The 14404-nt window shown below is 47.8% G+C and overlaps 2 protein-coding genes across 5 annotated transcripts; both read left to right on the forward strand.

The window, feature by feature from the left end:
* The first annotated feature begins 76 nt into the window (after nucleotides 1-76).
* TEX54 (testis expressed 54) lies at nucleotides 77-476 on the forward strand. Its single transcript, XM_033121231.1, has 2 exons — nucleotides 77-158; nucleotides 265-476. Exons 1-2 carry the CDS (start codon nucleotides 77-79, stop codon nucleotides 474-476), a joined length of 294 nt encoding a protein of 97 aa, XP_032977122.1.
* A 291-nt stretch (nucleotides 477-767) lies between these two features.
* Nucleotides 768-13706, forward strand: STX5 (syntaxin 5). 4 transcript variants are annotated; one of them, XM_033121177.1, is made up of 11 exons: nucleotides 768-922; nucleotides 1580-1823; nucleotides 2851-2921; nucleotides 3078-3133; nucleotides 3251-3321; nucleotides 7886-8002; nucleotides 8087-8143; nucleotides 8320-8401; nucleotides 8874-8980; nucleotides 9145-9266; nucleotides 12955-13706. In XM_033121177.1, the coding sequence occupies exons 2-11, from the start codon at nucleotides 1599-1601 to the stop codon at nucleotides 13112-13114; spliced, it is 1068 nt and encodes a 355-aa protein (XP_032977068.1). In that variant the 5' UTR covers nucleotides 768-922; nucleotides 1580-1598; the 3' UTR covers nucleotides 13115-13706. The 4 variants fall into 4 exon arrangements, with proteins under 4 accessions (XP_032977068.1, XP_032977071.1, XP_032977070.1 ...); XM_033121180.1 differs by having other exon boundaries at nucleotides 782-922; nucleotides 1732-1823; nucleotides 12955-13702; XM_033121179.1 differs by having other exon boundaries at nucleotides 784-922; nucleotides 1665-1823; nucleotides 12955-13702.
* Nucleotides 13707-14404: the final 698 nt, after the last annotated feature.

The following is a 14404-nucleotide window of genomic DNA, read 5'->3' on the forward strand; positions in this document are numbered from 1 at the left end:
ATCTGACGTCACAAAAGCCTGGTGAGAGCCAGGTGGGCTGGAGTGGGTGGTACCCAGTGCCGGGCTTGCACAGGCCATGGGCTGCTGCCAAGACAAGGACTTTCAAACCTCCAAGGGTCACGCCAAGGAGGCCCAATCAGAGGAAGTGGAAGAGGAAGGTGGGATGAGACACACCAGGGGACCCAGGGGGCTGGAGAGGGGGAGGGCCCAGGAGGTTGGACGGGGAGGGTAGAGCTGAGCTGAGCAGCCTTGTCATTCCCGCAGACACCGAAGGGATTGATGTGGACTCGTCGGACCACCAGAATCCCAAGCGTAACAAAAGCCTGTTGATCACCGTGCTGTGGAGGCGGCTATCCATGTTCAGCCGTCGGGGCTCCACGCGGTCAAACAGGAGGCAATCAATCCAGAATCAAAAGCATGGGTGTATGTTACAGAACAACGCGGAGAAGGTCCTGGAGGAGCCGGAGAAGGGGTGACCCCAGCCCTGCTCTCAGTTCACCCCATTCAGAGAATAAAGTTTCTAACGTGTACTTGCCGGAGCGCTTATGCTTCGGCTGCCTGCTCTGGGCGAACAAGGCACGGGAACCACCGGGGCTGCGGTCTCTTTAAGGCTCCTCCGCTGAGGCTGGCCCAGCCCCCTGGGTCCAGGCTCTGGTTCCTAGGGAGCGGAGTCAGGGGAGAGGCCTAGCCAATGGGAGGGCGAGAGCCTCCCATTGCGTTTGGGTGGGGGGCGTGTCCCTTGGGTTGCCGAGTTCAAAAAGGCGTGGCACCGCCTCCTCGTCACCGGGGGTGGGGTTACGTGTGGGTGACGTGGCGGCTTCTAGTCTTTGGTCGGGTTTCCGCGGCTTCGGCGCCCGGGGAGGAGGTGGTGACGACCCGGGAGATTGTGGTAGCGGCGGCAGCGGCAGGCGGCAGAGAGGAGGTAGGACTCGCTCTAAGAGGGGTCTGGCGGCCGTGTCAGCCCCCGGTAGTGGCTTTCCGGAGGTGGCGATGGGCGGGGGGAAGGGAACTAGGGGCGCGCGGACAAGTCCTGCCGGCCCGGCTCCGGGTGAGCGAGTACCGCGCCGTCCAATCAGGAAAGCTCCTGTTGAGAAAGACGTCGGCATTACCTAATCAATAGTTGCCGTCTTCCAGAAGGCGGGGCTTGAGCGGAGGTGGGACTTCCTGTTTCAAATAAACACCCAGAGATTTCCCCCCTCCGCCCACCGAAGTGTGTACCCCTCCGGAGGTCGGTCTTCGTTTCTCCCTGAGGAGTCGAAGAAACCCGTGAATACGAGAGGGCCCAGTTAGGGCCTACGGCAGATGCACAGACTGGGCTGGAGCCTTGGGTCCACGGGACCTGCCTTTAGCCCTGTCTCTGCTTCAGGGACCCCGGCCCACGTTCTGGCTGCCTGAGCCAAGGTGGAAGAAGAGGCTGAGGAGGGGAACGGCTTAGGCCGGAGAGGAAGCGGGGGGTCCTGCCCATTGAGGGCCGGCCCCAGGATCTGAGGGTGGCTTTGGGACCCAAGGATTTGCTGGTTGGGGGGAATTTGTGGGGAAGGAGACTGCCTGGAGAATGACACTCTCCCCTCCACAACAGTCCGAGGTTATGCGTCTCAATGATCCCGCGGAAACGCTACGGGTCTAAGAACACGGATCAGGGTGTCTACCTGGGTCTCTCAAAGACACAGGTCCTGTCCCCTGCAACTGCTGGCAGTAGCAGCAGCGACATCGCCCCTCTGCCCCCCCCAGTGGCCCTGGTCCCTCCCCCTCCCGACACCATGTCCTGCCGGGATCGGACCCAGGAGTTCCTGTCTGCCTGCAAGTCCCTGCAGAGCCGTCAGGTAAGGACCAGAAGTGGGAAAGGCAGGAATGAGCTTTACTCAAATTTGGGAGAGGCTGTGCTCCAGCACTGTTGATTGATGTAATTTTTTTTTTTTTTTGATTGGAGTAATTTTTGTCGGAAACTCTTGGAGAACTGATCAGGCTTGCAGGCTTGGAGGGGGCAATAGAGAATCTACTAAGAGGTGGGCAACCTATCTAGAGGCAAGCATCCAGACTTTTTTTGTGAGGAATCCCCTGGAAGGTAGGGTTGCTATTCTGGAAGGAATATCTCAGGATGAGAGGTGGCTGCAATATATTTCGTTTGGATAAGGAGCAGGTTCTCAAAAGAGCCTTTAACCCAGAGACAAGCACTTTGAGTTCTAGTTCTGGTGGAGTTCTACCACTATTTGCTCTGTGACCACGGGGAAGTTAGTTGGACCTCAGTTTTTATATATGTAATTTTTATCAAACTCACTTTGAAGTGCTTTTCTTAAAAATTGCTTTCCCTTGTCTCAATCCGGACTTTATGAATCTAAGTGGGATCTGTGTGACTGTAATTTTATTAAATATTTTTACTGCTCAGCTCTTGTTAGCAACTGTTCTTCTGTATGAGCTTTCCAATTATCCTCTTCAATTCCCTGATTGGAGTACAGTGGTAGAGTGGTGATAGGAACTATTATTTATTTGGTGTTCTCAATGTTCCAGCTATTTGGCTAAAATACTTTGCAACCGTCTTCTTGTTTAATCTTAGCAACGATAATATGAGGTGTGTGGATTGTCTTCATTTTATAGAAGAGGAAACAGATTCAGAATGGTTTCAGTAACTTGCCCCCAACCCCCCAGTTAGTAAGTGGTGGAGTCAAGATTTGAACCCAGGTCTTCCTGTCTTCAACTATGGACTCTAAACTACTGCTACTGATAAAATTAGACCGTCTGGTGGAGGATGCCACTGGTACTAGACAGAGAGTTTAGTGGACACCTGAAAACAGTGAAAGCTGGAAATGGGGAGGGGGAATTAAAGTTTCACCTGTTGACATTGCTTTTCAGAATGGAATACAGACAAACAAACCAGCTCTGCGTGCTGTCCGGCAGCGCAGTGAATTCACACTCATGGCCAAGTGAGTTGGGAGAAGTTATGTGGTGTGCTGATACAGTGTCGGAGGAGAAGTGGGCTTGCCTTTGGTGGCCTGGCAGTGAGGGCAGGATTGGTTGTGCTGGAGCTAGTGTGGAAATAGACCCTTTCCCACAGTGTTCTCACTCTTGCGTCTTTACAGGCGCATTGGGAAAGACCTCAGCAACACATTTGCCAAGCTGGAGAAGCTGACAATCTGTGAGTGTTCTTGCGGTGTTTCAGAGATGGGGCAGTGAACCAAAGAGGGCTGAGGAATTGACTCCCTGAGCCTTGTCTTTGACCTCACCCTTCTTGCCTTCTTGTTTGTCTCTGCAGTGGCAAAGCGCAAGTCCCTCTTTGATGATAAAGCAGTGGAAATTGAGGAGCTAACGTATATCATCAAACAGGTGAGCTACTAGCTAGCAGGAGAGCCCAGCACTCCTGTCGGGTCACATCCATCATTTTCCATTGCCATGGAGACCCAGAGCAAGTTCCTAGAGCCAGCCCAAACATCCTGCTCATCCATTGAGTCAATAGAAACTTACTGATCATCTGCTGTATACAAAGCGCTGTGATGAGCACTTGCCTTACAAACATGAGGCAAGATTTCTGCCTTCAGGGGCTTATTGTCTAGAAGAGGTAACCAGCCCCATAAACTCAGACTTACAGTGAATAGGAGGAAAGTGTGCTGAAAAGATCATACAAAAAGATAAATGAGATAGTCTAGGGACACTGGGAAATATTTCATAGAGGAGGTCAAATCTGAGCTGGTTTCAAGGTTTGTGTAGAGGCCGTGGAAGAACATTCCAGACAGAGGAAACAGTGTTTGCAGAGGCATGGCGTGTACAAGGGAAAGCTCAAGTCTTTGCTCAGGTGTTATCTGTTCAGGGAGGCCTACCTTGAACATGCTGTTTAATAATCTAGCACCAAAACTCTGATCTTTCCTACCTTAATTTGTTTTTGTTTGTTTATTTGTCTTTAATAACGATGTATTCTAACATTTTCTATAATTAATTTATTATTATTTGTTTGTCTCTCTTTCCTCCCACCTACCTCATCCCTCTCAAAAAAAAAAAAAATAAGTGTCACAAGAGCAGAGATTTTTTTCTTTCTGCTTGTTCATAGATATATCCCCCAAAAAACAGTGTCTGGCATATAGTAGGTACTCAGTATTTGTTGACTGAATGAGTGATTGGCAGGAGATGAGGTTGTAAAGGTAGATTGGTGGCTGGTAGTGAAGGTCATTGTAGAATCAACTGAATGCCATGGGCTACAACAATTAGAACCTGGATCCCAATTCTGTCTAAAAGACATCAGTATAGCACAGTTCTGTACAGTTGTGATTCCTTCCTTTCCCAGCAAAATGTGGTAAGAATAAAATGTGAAGTTGAATGACGAAGACTGGAGGGGGAAAAAAAAAAAACCCTGGAGCATAGATGGGCAGAGAGGCTAGGAAGGAACCTGCTGCAGTTGTCCAGGACGCAGGTGATTATGGCAGAGCCAAACGGCAGACACATTCCAGATGCTGTGCTGTGTAGAAAAGAGAGGGTTCCCCTAACTATTGGGGTGTTAGCTATTACACTAACTATTGCAAGGCGTTCAAGAACCACGACTGGATTCAGACAGACTTGAGTTCAAATCCCAGGTCTACCCCTTATGGTGTGACCTTGGGTAAGCTATTTACTCTGATCTTCAGTTCCCTTATACATAAAAAGGGGATAAGAACACTACATACCTCATAGGGTTGTTGTGAGGATTCCTTTATTTTCCAATCACTGACATTAATTAGTGCCTTTGACTGCCTGGTTTTGCTGGGGAGTCCGCAGTGAACAAGACAGATAGATGTGTGGTCCCTGCCTTTGGGAACTGAATGGGTGAACTAGACACTATACAAGTAAACAGAAAAGACAGTTTCAGATAGTAGTAAATCCTTTAATAAAAAAATAAGGTGAGTTACTCAGGGTAGGGCCTACTTTAGATGAGCTGATGTAAGATGGTCTGGCTGAAGAAGTGACACTGAGACCTGAATGGTCAGGAGAAAGCCAGTCATCCAGAGATCTGGAGGGAGCACTTTCCAGAAAGTGGGAATAACAGAGGGAAAGGTCCTGAAGTGTGGGTGACCTTGATGCATTTGATAAACATGAAAGAGGCCAGTGTGATTGCAGCATAGAGAGAGAGAGAGGAAGAGACAGATAGGAGATAAGTTAGATAAATGGGTGGAGCCAGATCAGATAGAGCTTGTGTAAGCCGGGTGAGGAATTTGGGCTGGATTCTAAATTTAGTGGGAAGCTCTGGGAAGCTTTCAAGCAGAGGGATGGTGTGCCCCATTTTTCTTAAAAGATCACTCTGGTTGCTGTGTAGAAAGTGGATTGTAGGGAAGTAAGCTCTAAGGGAATGTCATTTAGGAGGCTCTTGGAAATTTTTTAGAGAGAAAAGACGTTTTGGAGTAGGATGGGTTCAACAGAGAAGGAGATGAGTGGACAGATTGAGAGGATGTGTTGGAATCAGCTGGGTTCTTGGTGGGTTCCAGCTACATTCTATGTGGATAAGGGGAAAGGGAGGAATTGAGGATGGCTCTTAAGTTTTTGGTCTGAGCAGCTGGTAAAGGGTGGTGCCATTCACCAAAATGAAAAAGAAGGATGAAGGGGGAATAGCTTTGGGGGGTGTGGGGGTGGAAAGTAAGAGTTGTTTTCTAGTATGTTAAGTTGAAGCCAAAGAGAAAGCTGTAAGCTGCTTTGAATGTTGCGTGGTGCGCAGTGAACAAACGCGAGGCTGCTGTTGTGTTCACACGGGGCTGAGTATGTGGTAAGCACTCCATAGAACGCGGTTGTGTTCTGGTCCTAGCGTGGGTTAGGGAATGTGTGAGTATGTGACTTAGAAGCTTCTACCTTGGGCACCGAAGTGGGAAGTGGTGCCATTTTCTAAGCTAGAACCCCGAGGGGAGGTCATATGGAGAAAAAAACCTGGAATGTAGTTTTGGCTATGTGGAGGCTGCATTAACTTTCCAAAGAGAAGAGACAGACCAGTCAGCAGTGGGAATTGTCCTGGGCTCTCAAGAGACTGGTTGGGGCTGGGATACTAATTAAGGGTATACTAATGGGGGGTTATTGGACGTTATCTAGTTTTTCATCTAGCCTGTTTGTTCGGTTTTTTTTAAAAGATTTTATTGGGGAAGGGGAATAGGACTTTTATTGGGGAACAGTGTGTACTTGCAGGATTTTTTTCCAAGTCAAGTTGTCCTTTCAATCTTAGTTGTGGAGGGTGCCGTTCAGTTTCACGTTGTTGTCCTTTCAGTCTTAGCTGTGGAGGGCGCAGCTCAGCTCCAGGTCCAGTTACTGTTGCTAGTTGCAGGGGGCGCTGCCCACCATCCTTGCGGGACTCGAGGAATTGAACTGGCAACCTTGTGGTAGAGAGCCCACTGGCCCATGTAGGAATCGAACTGGCAGCCTTCGGAGTTAGGAGCATGGAGCTCTAACCCCCTGAGCCACTGGGCTGGCCCTAGCCTGTTTCTTGAACTCACTATTCTAGACCTCTTTTCCCTCCCCCGTCTCCTCTTTGTCTGACCCCTCCCTGGCTGGCTGCCCTGGGCCAGGCTTTCTCTGCCATCCCCTGGCGTTCTCCTTCATCTCTCGTCTCAGGAGGCCCTTGGCAGGCCGTGTTGGGGAGTGGATGAGGCGTTGGTCTGGTGAGAAAGCCTGGTTGTGCTACTCATTGTGTGTGACCTTGGACAAGTCACAGATTTTACTTTTGCAGTGATGATTTTTAAAAGGGATTCTGTATATAAAAATTACTTTGCTGAGGCTTCTGGAAAACCACAGTGCCTTTGACTCTTCCCTTCTCCCGAATATTACACTGAAGGAGCTTTGTTAGTCAGCATGTTCTGGGTTCAAGATTTTGGCCTTTTAAGTGGTTCTGTGACTGTGAACTTGGCCTCATGTCTTGTCCAGCACAACACGGGCAGTGAGGGAGCGAGAAGGGGCAGCGTTAGGTTAAAATTTAAGAAAGAAAGAAACAGAGACTTTATGCAGTTAAATCTCAGAGGACAATGCTACTTCCTTGTATGTTTATCAATAAAAGCCACCAGTCGGTCCAATTCAGGACTCCAGTCTCACAGCCTGACAAGAGACTGGAGCCCCGAATCGGACCGACTGGTGGCTTTTATTGATAAACATACAAGGAAGTAGCATTGTTTTTTACACGGTCTGTGAGACTCATCCATCATATCACAAAAGTGAATCAAATCAATTATTCCCGTCCACTAGCAGCCAGAGCAGAAAGTCCTATGATGACTTAATTAAGGTATGTACCTTCCTGGGGACAAGTCTCTCGTGTTGAAACTGTTCTGTTGAGCTAAGCAGAAAGAGTTGATCTTTATCGCTCTTATGACCTCTCTCACAGTCAGGTGAGAGAGGAAAGCCAGAGTCAGCAATGGCTTTTCCAAGCAGGGGGAAGGGGAGGCAATGTTCCTTCCCAGATCTTCTAAGGCAGCTCATTGGGAGTCCCCACACGGTTCCGCCTGTCTTAGGTTGTTCCTCACATGAGAAATCTTACCCGTCCTTGCCTGCAAACCATCTTTTGGGGACCAGAGAGACATGAGTTGTAAGCATCATGATAAAACAAAGTCCCAAAAAGGCACAGTCTCACAGACTCTTCTTTCTTTAAGGAAAAATACGGGGGGACAGTCGGCTAGGCTGCTGCGTGACAACAGCCTCACAAGGTGGAGTGGGGCCGTTGGGTGGAGGGAGTAAACAAGTCATTTGTAAATAGATGAGAGTGTATTTTGCCTCTTTCTGGCTCTACTCTGCAGGGACTGAACCAGAGCAAGCTCTAGAGCTTGCAGGCCCTTTTGGTCTGATAGTAACTGCTGGTAACTCCCATTCTGCTCTCCCACCAGAGATGTCCAGGTGGGAGAGAAGCTACTGGCTGAGGACTCCTTGGATGATACTGTTTTTCTATTGGCTCTTTCACCAGGATATCAATAGCCTCAACAAACAAATCGCCCAGCTTCAGGATTTCGTGAGGGCCAAGGGCAGCCAGAGTGGCCGGCACCTGCAAACCCATTCTAACACCATCGTGGTCTCCTTGCAGGTGGGATCTGGGGTGGGAGAGGGGGAGACAAAAGGGAGGAAGGTGTTGTCTTCCTCTGGCTGACCCTCTCTCTCTTTCTTCTAGTCGAAACTGGCCTCCATGTCCAATGACTTCAAATCAGTTTTAGAAGTGAGGACAGAGGTGAGAAGAATCTGTGCAGGAGGGATAGGAATCTGGGAGTAAGAGCCCGAGGGGGAAGGGGGAAAGGGACAAGTGGAAGGCAAGGGCAACAGGCTCATGGGCCGACAGGAGGGGTCTCTTTAACATACCTGCTTTCCAGTGGCCTCAGGACCTTTGCATTTCTTCCCCATCCCCAGAACCTGAAGCAGCAGAGGAGCCGGCGGGAGCAGTTCTCCCGGGCACCCGTGTCAGCCCTGCCCCTTGCCCCCACCCACCTGGGTAAGTCAGGCAATGTGAGGAGTCCTGAGGGGTGAGGCTTAGTTACTCTGGTTGTGATGGCATCCTCTCAGGATACGGGTTCGGTAGGAGAATGAAGGGGCAAGGAAGTTGTTAGGCTTTATCTCTCAGAGGTCAAACGTGATTGCTGGCATTCATGATCCACCCTTAGTCTCCCACATTCTCATTGTTGGGGGTGACTTCAATCATGTTCAGACGAAGGACAGTTTCTAATATTTTTCGTGCACTTACTCACTGTAGTCACATTCTCATTTAATTTTCACAACTGCCCTTTGAGAAAGCAACTATTATTCCCCATTTTACAGGTGAGGAAACTGAGGCTCAGAGAGCTTAAATGACTTGTCCAGGGTCACAAGGCTAGTAAGTGCCAGAGCTGGGATTGAAATCCAGAGCATGTGGTCTTTGAAACAGCTTTTAATCAATAAAAAGTGCCATGTTTTCTTTCTTTGTCCAGGGGGAGGTGCTGTGGTTTTGGGGGCGGAGTCCCGTGCCTCTGGGGATGTGGCCATCGACATGATGGACTCTCGGACCAGCCAGCAGCTACAGCTCATTGATGAGCAGGTACCCAGGCTCTGAGCTGGGGAGGAGTTGACCCTCTGTCCTGTGGGCTACATGTGAATGTTTGGAATGTGCCATGGGTGAATTGGGAAGCCGGGAGGGTCCTAAAGAGGCAGGCCCTACCCTGAAGAAGCTCCCAGTGCTCATGCGCGCTCTCTCCTCTGAAGGACTCCTACATCCAGAGCCGGGCAGACACCATGCAGAACATTGAGTCCACAATTGTTGAGCTGGGCTCCATCTTTCAGCAGTTGGCACACATGGTTAAGGAACAGGAAGAAACCATTCAGAGGTAAGACTCTTTCTTTCTCTCTTCCACTCTAAAGAGAGAATCTTCCCCTCCCTGTGGGTTGGCATCCTGAAGGTCCCCAGGGGACAGCCCTTTGGAAGAGTCGAGTGACTCCTGCCCCCCCCACAGGGATCAGTTCACCTGCCTCCATCCATTCAACAAGTGTCTCCTGAGTACCCGTCTTGTGTCAGACACTGTTCCAGGTGCTGGGGATACAGCAATGAGTAGAACAGCAATGTCTCCACTTCATGGAGCTTTGCAGTGTGTACGTAACTGAGTAGGGTGTGTGAGGACAGCTGCTAAGAACTGACAAGAAATTGTCAGGCAAGGAGAGGGCTATCCAGAGAATTAAAAGTCGGATGATGTGTTAAGAGAGTGACTGACTAGGAATATCAGGTTGGGTGGCAGAGAGGGCTGATCTCAAGAAGACATGATGTTGAGGCAGAGACCTGAATGACAAGAGGGATCCCACCATGTAAAGAAGAGAGAGAATATTCTAGGCAGTGTGGACAGCTAGTGCAAAGGCCCTTTGATGGGACAGTCTTCTGTATTCCAGAATCAAGAAGGCCAGTGTGGCTAGAAAGTAATGACTAGTGATATAAATAGATATAGACATTCTTATGTTTGCTTCCTGGATGCCAGTGGATCTGGGTTAAAAACCATGATTGGGTCCAAATGTACTTAGTATGTAGATTTCTGGGTCCCACCCTAGAATCTCTGGAGGTGAGACCTAAGAATTTGCATTTTTGAGATGCTCAACAGGTGATTCTTATTTTTTCTGAGGTATGCAAACTGCTGATCTAATGTTACTCAGTCATTCCGAACATCCTCCCGCCCCCAATTTGTAAATTTAAAAATTTCAAACTACAGAATAGTTGGGAGGATATCACAAGGAACGTCTGTATTCCATTCACTTGGATTCACCAGCTGTTCACATTTTATCACCTTTGCTTCCTCTTGTTCTTTTTTTTCCTGCATCATTTCAAAGTAAGTACAAGCATCATGATATTTTGTCCCCAAATACTAAAAGCTTGCATCCTCCAAGAACAGGTATTACCCTGAACAGCCACAATACCATTATCATACCTGAGAAAAGTAGCAACTGTCCAACACTATTCAGTACGCTGTCCATGTTCAAATTCTCCCAGCTGTTCTAAAAAATGCTTTTAGCTTTTTTCTTTCAGTTGAAGACCTGGGTAACATTCACACATTGCATTTGATTGTTATGTCTCTTTAATCTGCCTTTGTTTTGTTTTTCGTGACACAGGCTCCTTTTTTTTGGAAGAGGCCAGTGCCTCTTGTAGAAAGTCCTGCATTGTATTTGTCCAGGGTTTCGTTGTGATTCGATTTAGGTTAATATTTTTGGCTGGCTACATAGGTGATTGTTTCAGTTAGCACTTGATGAGGTTATCTCTTTTTTGGTTATGACAAGTTTGGTCACTTGTTTAAGGTGATGACCATTAGGCTGTCATCTGTGGAGTGATACTTTGAGTCCTGTGGGAATGTCCAGGGCCTCAGCCCCACGGTGATCCTTGCCTGACTCATTTGTGAGATTGAGTGATGGTAAAACGGTAATTTTCTGATCCTCCCAGTCCTTCTACATTTATTAGCTGGCATTGTTCCGGAAAGAACGAGCTTCCTTTAAAATTACTGTGGAATGATAGTAAAAGTCAATGTATTACAATCCATTACCATCATCATTCTTGATTACTACATCTGGAGCTACTTTAAGGCATTTTCTGTATCCTCTTGAACATAACCCAAGCATCTTGAAGTTTGGGGGAAACTGAAACTCAAAAATTAAAATCTCAGATCTCTTAATCACAGTCACATAATCTTTCCAGTTCTTGGGCTCACTGTCTTTGGTTCAAACTCCGTTTTTTTGTTGTTATTGTTCCCAACTTATACTCACCTTCTAGTCTTCTGGTTTTCCAGGCCTCTCACATCAGTGTCATCAATTATCCTTTCTGTTCAGCAAGACTCCAGCTTCTTGATGCTTGATTCTTTCCCTCTGGTTTTTCTTTCTCTCCATAAGACATTCTTTTGTCCTGTTCCCCATGTAAACTTTTCCTTTTAAGTTTTCTTCAGCCCTCTCTTTCCCAAGCCATTATTTTCAGCCCTATTCATTTCCATTTTCTAACTCCCTGCTACTTCTCAGTGTCCCACTGATTACTAATTTTTTTTTCACCACCAGTGTTCCCTTCTATTAGTTTCATTCGTGGACTCCCATTTAAAATCTTTTGTGTGTCAGATTGCATTTATTGTTTTTCCATTTTTGTTCAGCGGAGCCAATGTGAGCTTTATTGAGTATGACATGACAAATGCACCCACACTGAGAAATGTAATTATAGCCCCAAACTAGGAAACCTGGTACTTTAGTTAGCCTCTCTGACATACGAGGGAATCATGTATAATCTGGGCTTCCGTATTTGGACAGAGATTAGCTGGCAGTTTTCATGACCACCTTCCCAGGACCTGGGCCTTTCCTCTCATATTCCACCTAGATTGCAAGGCTCCATCAACTTTTCTATCCTCAACAGGTTGGAAAGGTCTCTAACTCCCAGGGACTCACTTTGCAAGGACCAGGGTTTGTATTTGGTTTTTAGGATTGCATATGCAGGTCGGCTGGGAAATGTTTCCTTTTCCTCAACAATCTCTCAAGAGATTACCCTTTCTCTGAGGACTTCTCTATACCCTGGAGAGACAGTTTCTCATAATATAGGGCTTTTCTTATCCCCTGACTGCCTGTTCGTGTCATTTTTTTCCTTCTTGTCTCACTCTGAACCAGGATTTCCTGACTATGATGGCCTGTGAACTTTTCTCCCTGTTACAAATGCAATACATATTTAAGAAAAGTCAATAAATACTGATGAACAAAACATTATAATAGCTAACATTTTGGGGGCTTTTAGTATGGGTTGGGCACTATATAGTTGTTAACTTAGGTAAGACTGACAACAACGAGAAAGGTAGGGTTTGTGTTATCCTCACTTTTCCTTCTTTTTCAGTTGAGGAAAATGAGATTTGAGGTTAAATGACTGGCTTAGGGTCATCAGCTAATAAGTTGTGGAGCTGATTTTCAAATCAGATCCAAGACTTGTTTGTATTACCCTTCCAGAGCTTTTTGTATACACAGATACACTGGGGGTGCCAAAAAAATGTACACATTTTAAGAGATGTTATCTACGTATTACTTTTGAAAGTTGATTTACGGTATCAATGTGCAATATGATGTTTGTTCAAAAGATGGCATTAGGGGAGGCCAGATAGCTCAGTTGGTTAGAGCATGGTGCTTTTAATAAAGTTGCCAGTTTGATTCCCACATGGGCCACTGTGAGCTGCACCCTCCACAACCAGATTGAAACAACTACTTGACTTGGAGCTGATGGGTCCTAGAAAAACAAACTTAAATACATAAAAATTAAAAACAAAAAAAAGGCGTTAATCAAATGAATGCTAGCATCATTTGTTGTATTACCATTTTAATATAATACAGTTTTTTCCTTTCTTAAAAAGTGTATACATTTTTTTGGCACCCTCTGTATATGCACAAAAATGGAATCATATTGTGTATAAACACTTTCTACTTCCACCTATTGTGACCATCTTTTCCTGTCAGTAAATATGCTTCAATAGCTTTCTTTTTAATCTAGTGACCTTCTGTTCCCTCTCTCCCCGGCCCTATCCCCAGGATCGATGAGAACGTGCTGGGAGCCCAGCTGGATGTTGAGGCCGCCCATTCGGAGATCCTCAAGTACTTCCAGTCGGTTACGTCCAACCGGTGGCTCATGATCAAGATCTTCCTCATCCTCATTGTCTTTTTCATCATCTTTGTGGTCTTCCTTGCCTGAACCCTCTCTGCTCTGAGGCACTCCGCGGGGGTTTGGAGCTCACCTGGGAGGGCAGGTGGCCACTGCTGCCCCTGAGCCTGTGCAAGGTGCTTGGAAGAAAGGCCCTGTTTTCCTGGAACTGCTAAGAATGGCCACTGCCCCTGATTCCCCACCCCTTGCCTCTGGCTACCCTGTCCTCCCCTCACCACCCTCAGGCCCACGAAACACACATGGTTCTGGATTTGGACTCTGCTGTGAAGTGGCTGGAAGGGAGCAGAGGCCAACTGGGCGGCCAGTGGGGGAAGTTGTCTCCACTAGGAGATTTTTATAAACCCTCCCCAGCCTCTCGCAGAGGAAACTTTGGCAGCAAGGGGAGATGATGCCCTTCCCCACATCCTGAGAGTGAGGAGAGGAAGTGAAACTGCCCCAGGGACCAACTTTCCCATCTGGGTTAGAATTTGACCTCTTTCTTCTTCCTCTCTTCACCATGTGAGGTGGGGGCCCTGAGCCCCTTGGCTGCCTGCACAACCCCAACTTTGGCTGCTGGTGACTCTCAATCTGCCAAATGAGCTGCAGCCAGTTTCTCCCAATTACAGCAAGACCGTCAGCCTCACTAGCCATGTTGTCATTTCTGGGTGGGAGCGTCGAAGGGCCAGGCAGCAACTGGAGTGAGCCCCCTGCCCTGTACCAGAACTTTTCAGGTTGGGCTGATGGCTGTGAGAGGCAAGGCTTTGGGCTCTGCACACGGCAGCCTCCGGGCAGGGGAGAACCAAGTGCAGCAGCACTTCATTAGCATGGCAGCTTCCCTTCAAAGGGGGACGCAGGATCCCAGAGTGGGTTCCCGACTGGTGGCAACTTCCAGGACCATCTCCAGCAGTATTTGGACCTGTTTCACCTGCATCCTCCAACCAGTTGGCCCCAATTTTCCCCTGAGCTGGATGAGGCAGGAGCTCTGTCTGCTGCCAGGAATGAAAAGTGAAGAATTTGTTCTCAGCTCCAGCTGAGGTTCTTGATCCCCTCCAAGCCCCTCACCAAGTCCAAGCCAGTCACAGGAGAATGAAGGTGAGACGTACCTGGAATACCCGCCCTCCAGGGAGGTCATTCGGAGATCACTGGATTCCTCCCACCTCACACACCCCAGAGGAAGCTCAAACTATAGACGACAATCACCATACACTCTGCTGGCCCTAGTACTTTGGGGGGTCTAGGAGAGCCCATGTCTTTCCTAGCCCTGGCATTTTAAATTTCTCCCCCCTCCTCAGCCTCTGTTCAGCTGGTGGCCCTGCTAGAATCTTTACTACCCAGTAGACA

This window comes from Rhinolophus ferrumequinum, chromosome 11 (assembly GCF_004115265.2).
Source record: "Rhinolophus ferrumequinum isolate MPI-CBG mRhiFer1 chromosome 11, mRhiFer1_v1.p, whole genome shotgun sequence".
Classification (NCBI taxonomy): Eukaryota; Metazoa; Chordata; class Mammalia; order Chiroptera; family Rhinolophidae; genus Rhinolophus; species Rhinolophus ferrumequinum.

Excerpts from the sequence above, each read along its gene's own strand:
- STX5 (XM_033121177.1), top strand. The coding sequence starts at position 1,599 with ATGATCCCGCGGAAACGCTACGGGTCTAAGAACACGGATCAGGGTGTC. Across the intron at positions 2,922-3,077 it reads GAATTCACACTCATGGCCAA|GCGCATTGGGAAAGACCTCA; the intron begins GTGAGTTGGGAG and ends GCGTCTTTACAG. Across the intron at positions 8,402-8,873 it reads CCTTGCCCCCACCCACCTGG|GGGGAGGTGCTGTGGTTTTG; the intron begins GTAAGTCAGGCA and ends TTCTTTGTCCAG.
- TEX54 (XM_033121231.1), top strand. The coding sequence starts at position 77 with ATGGGCTGCTGCCAAGACAAGGACTTTCAAACCTCCAAGGGTCACGCC. Across the intron at positions 159-264 it reads AGAGGAAGTGGAAGAGGAAG|ACACCGAAGGGATTGATGTG; the intron begins GTGGGATGAGAC and ends TCATTCCCGCAG.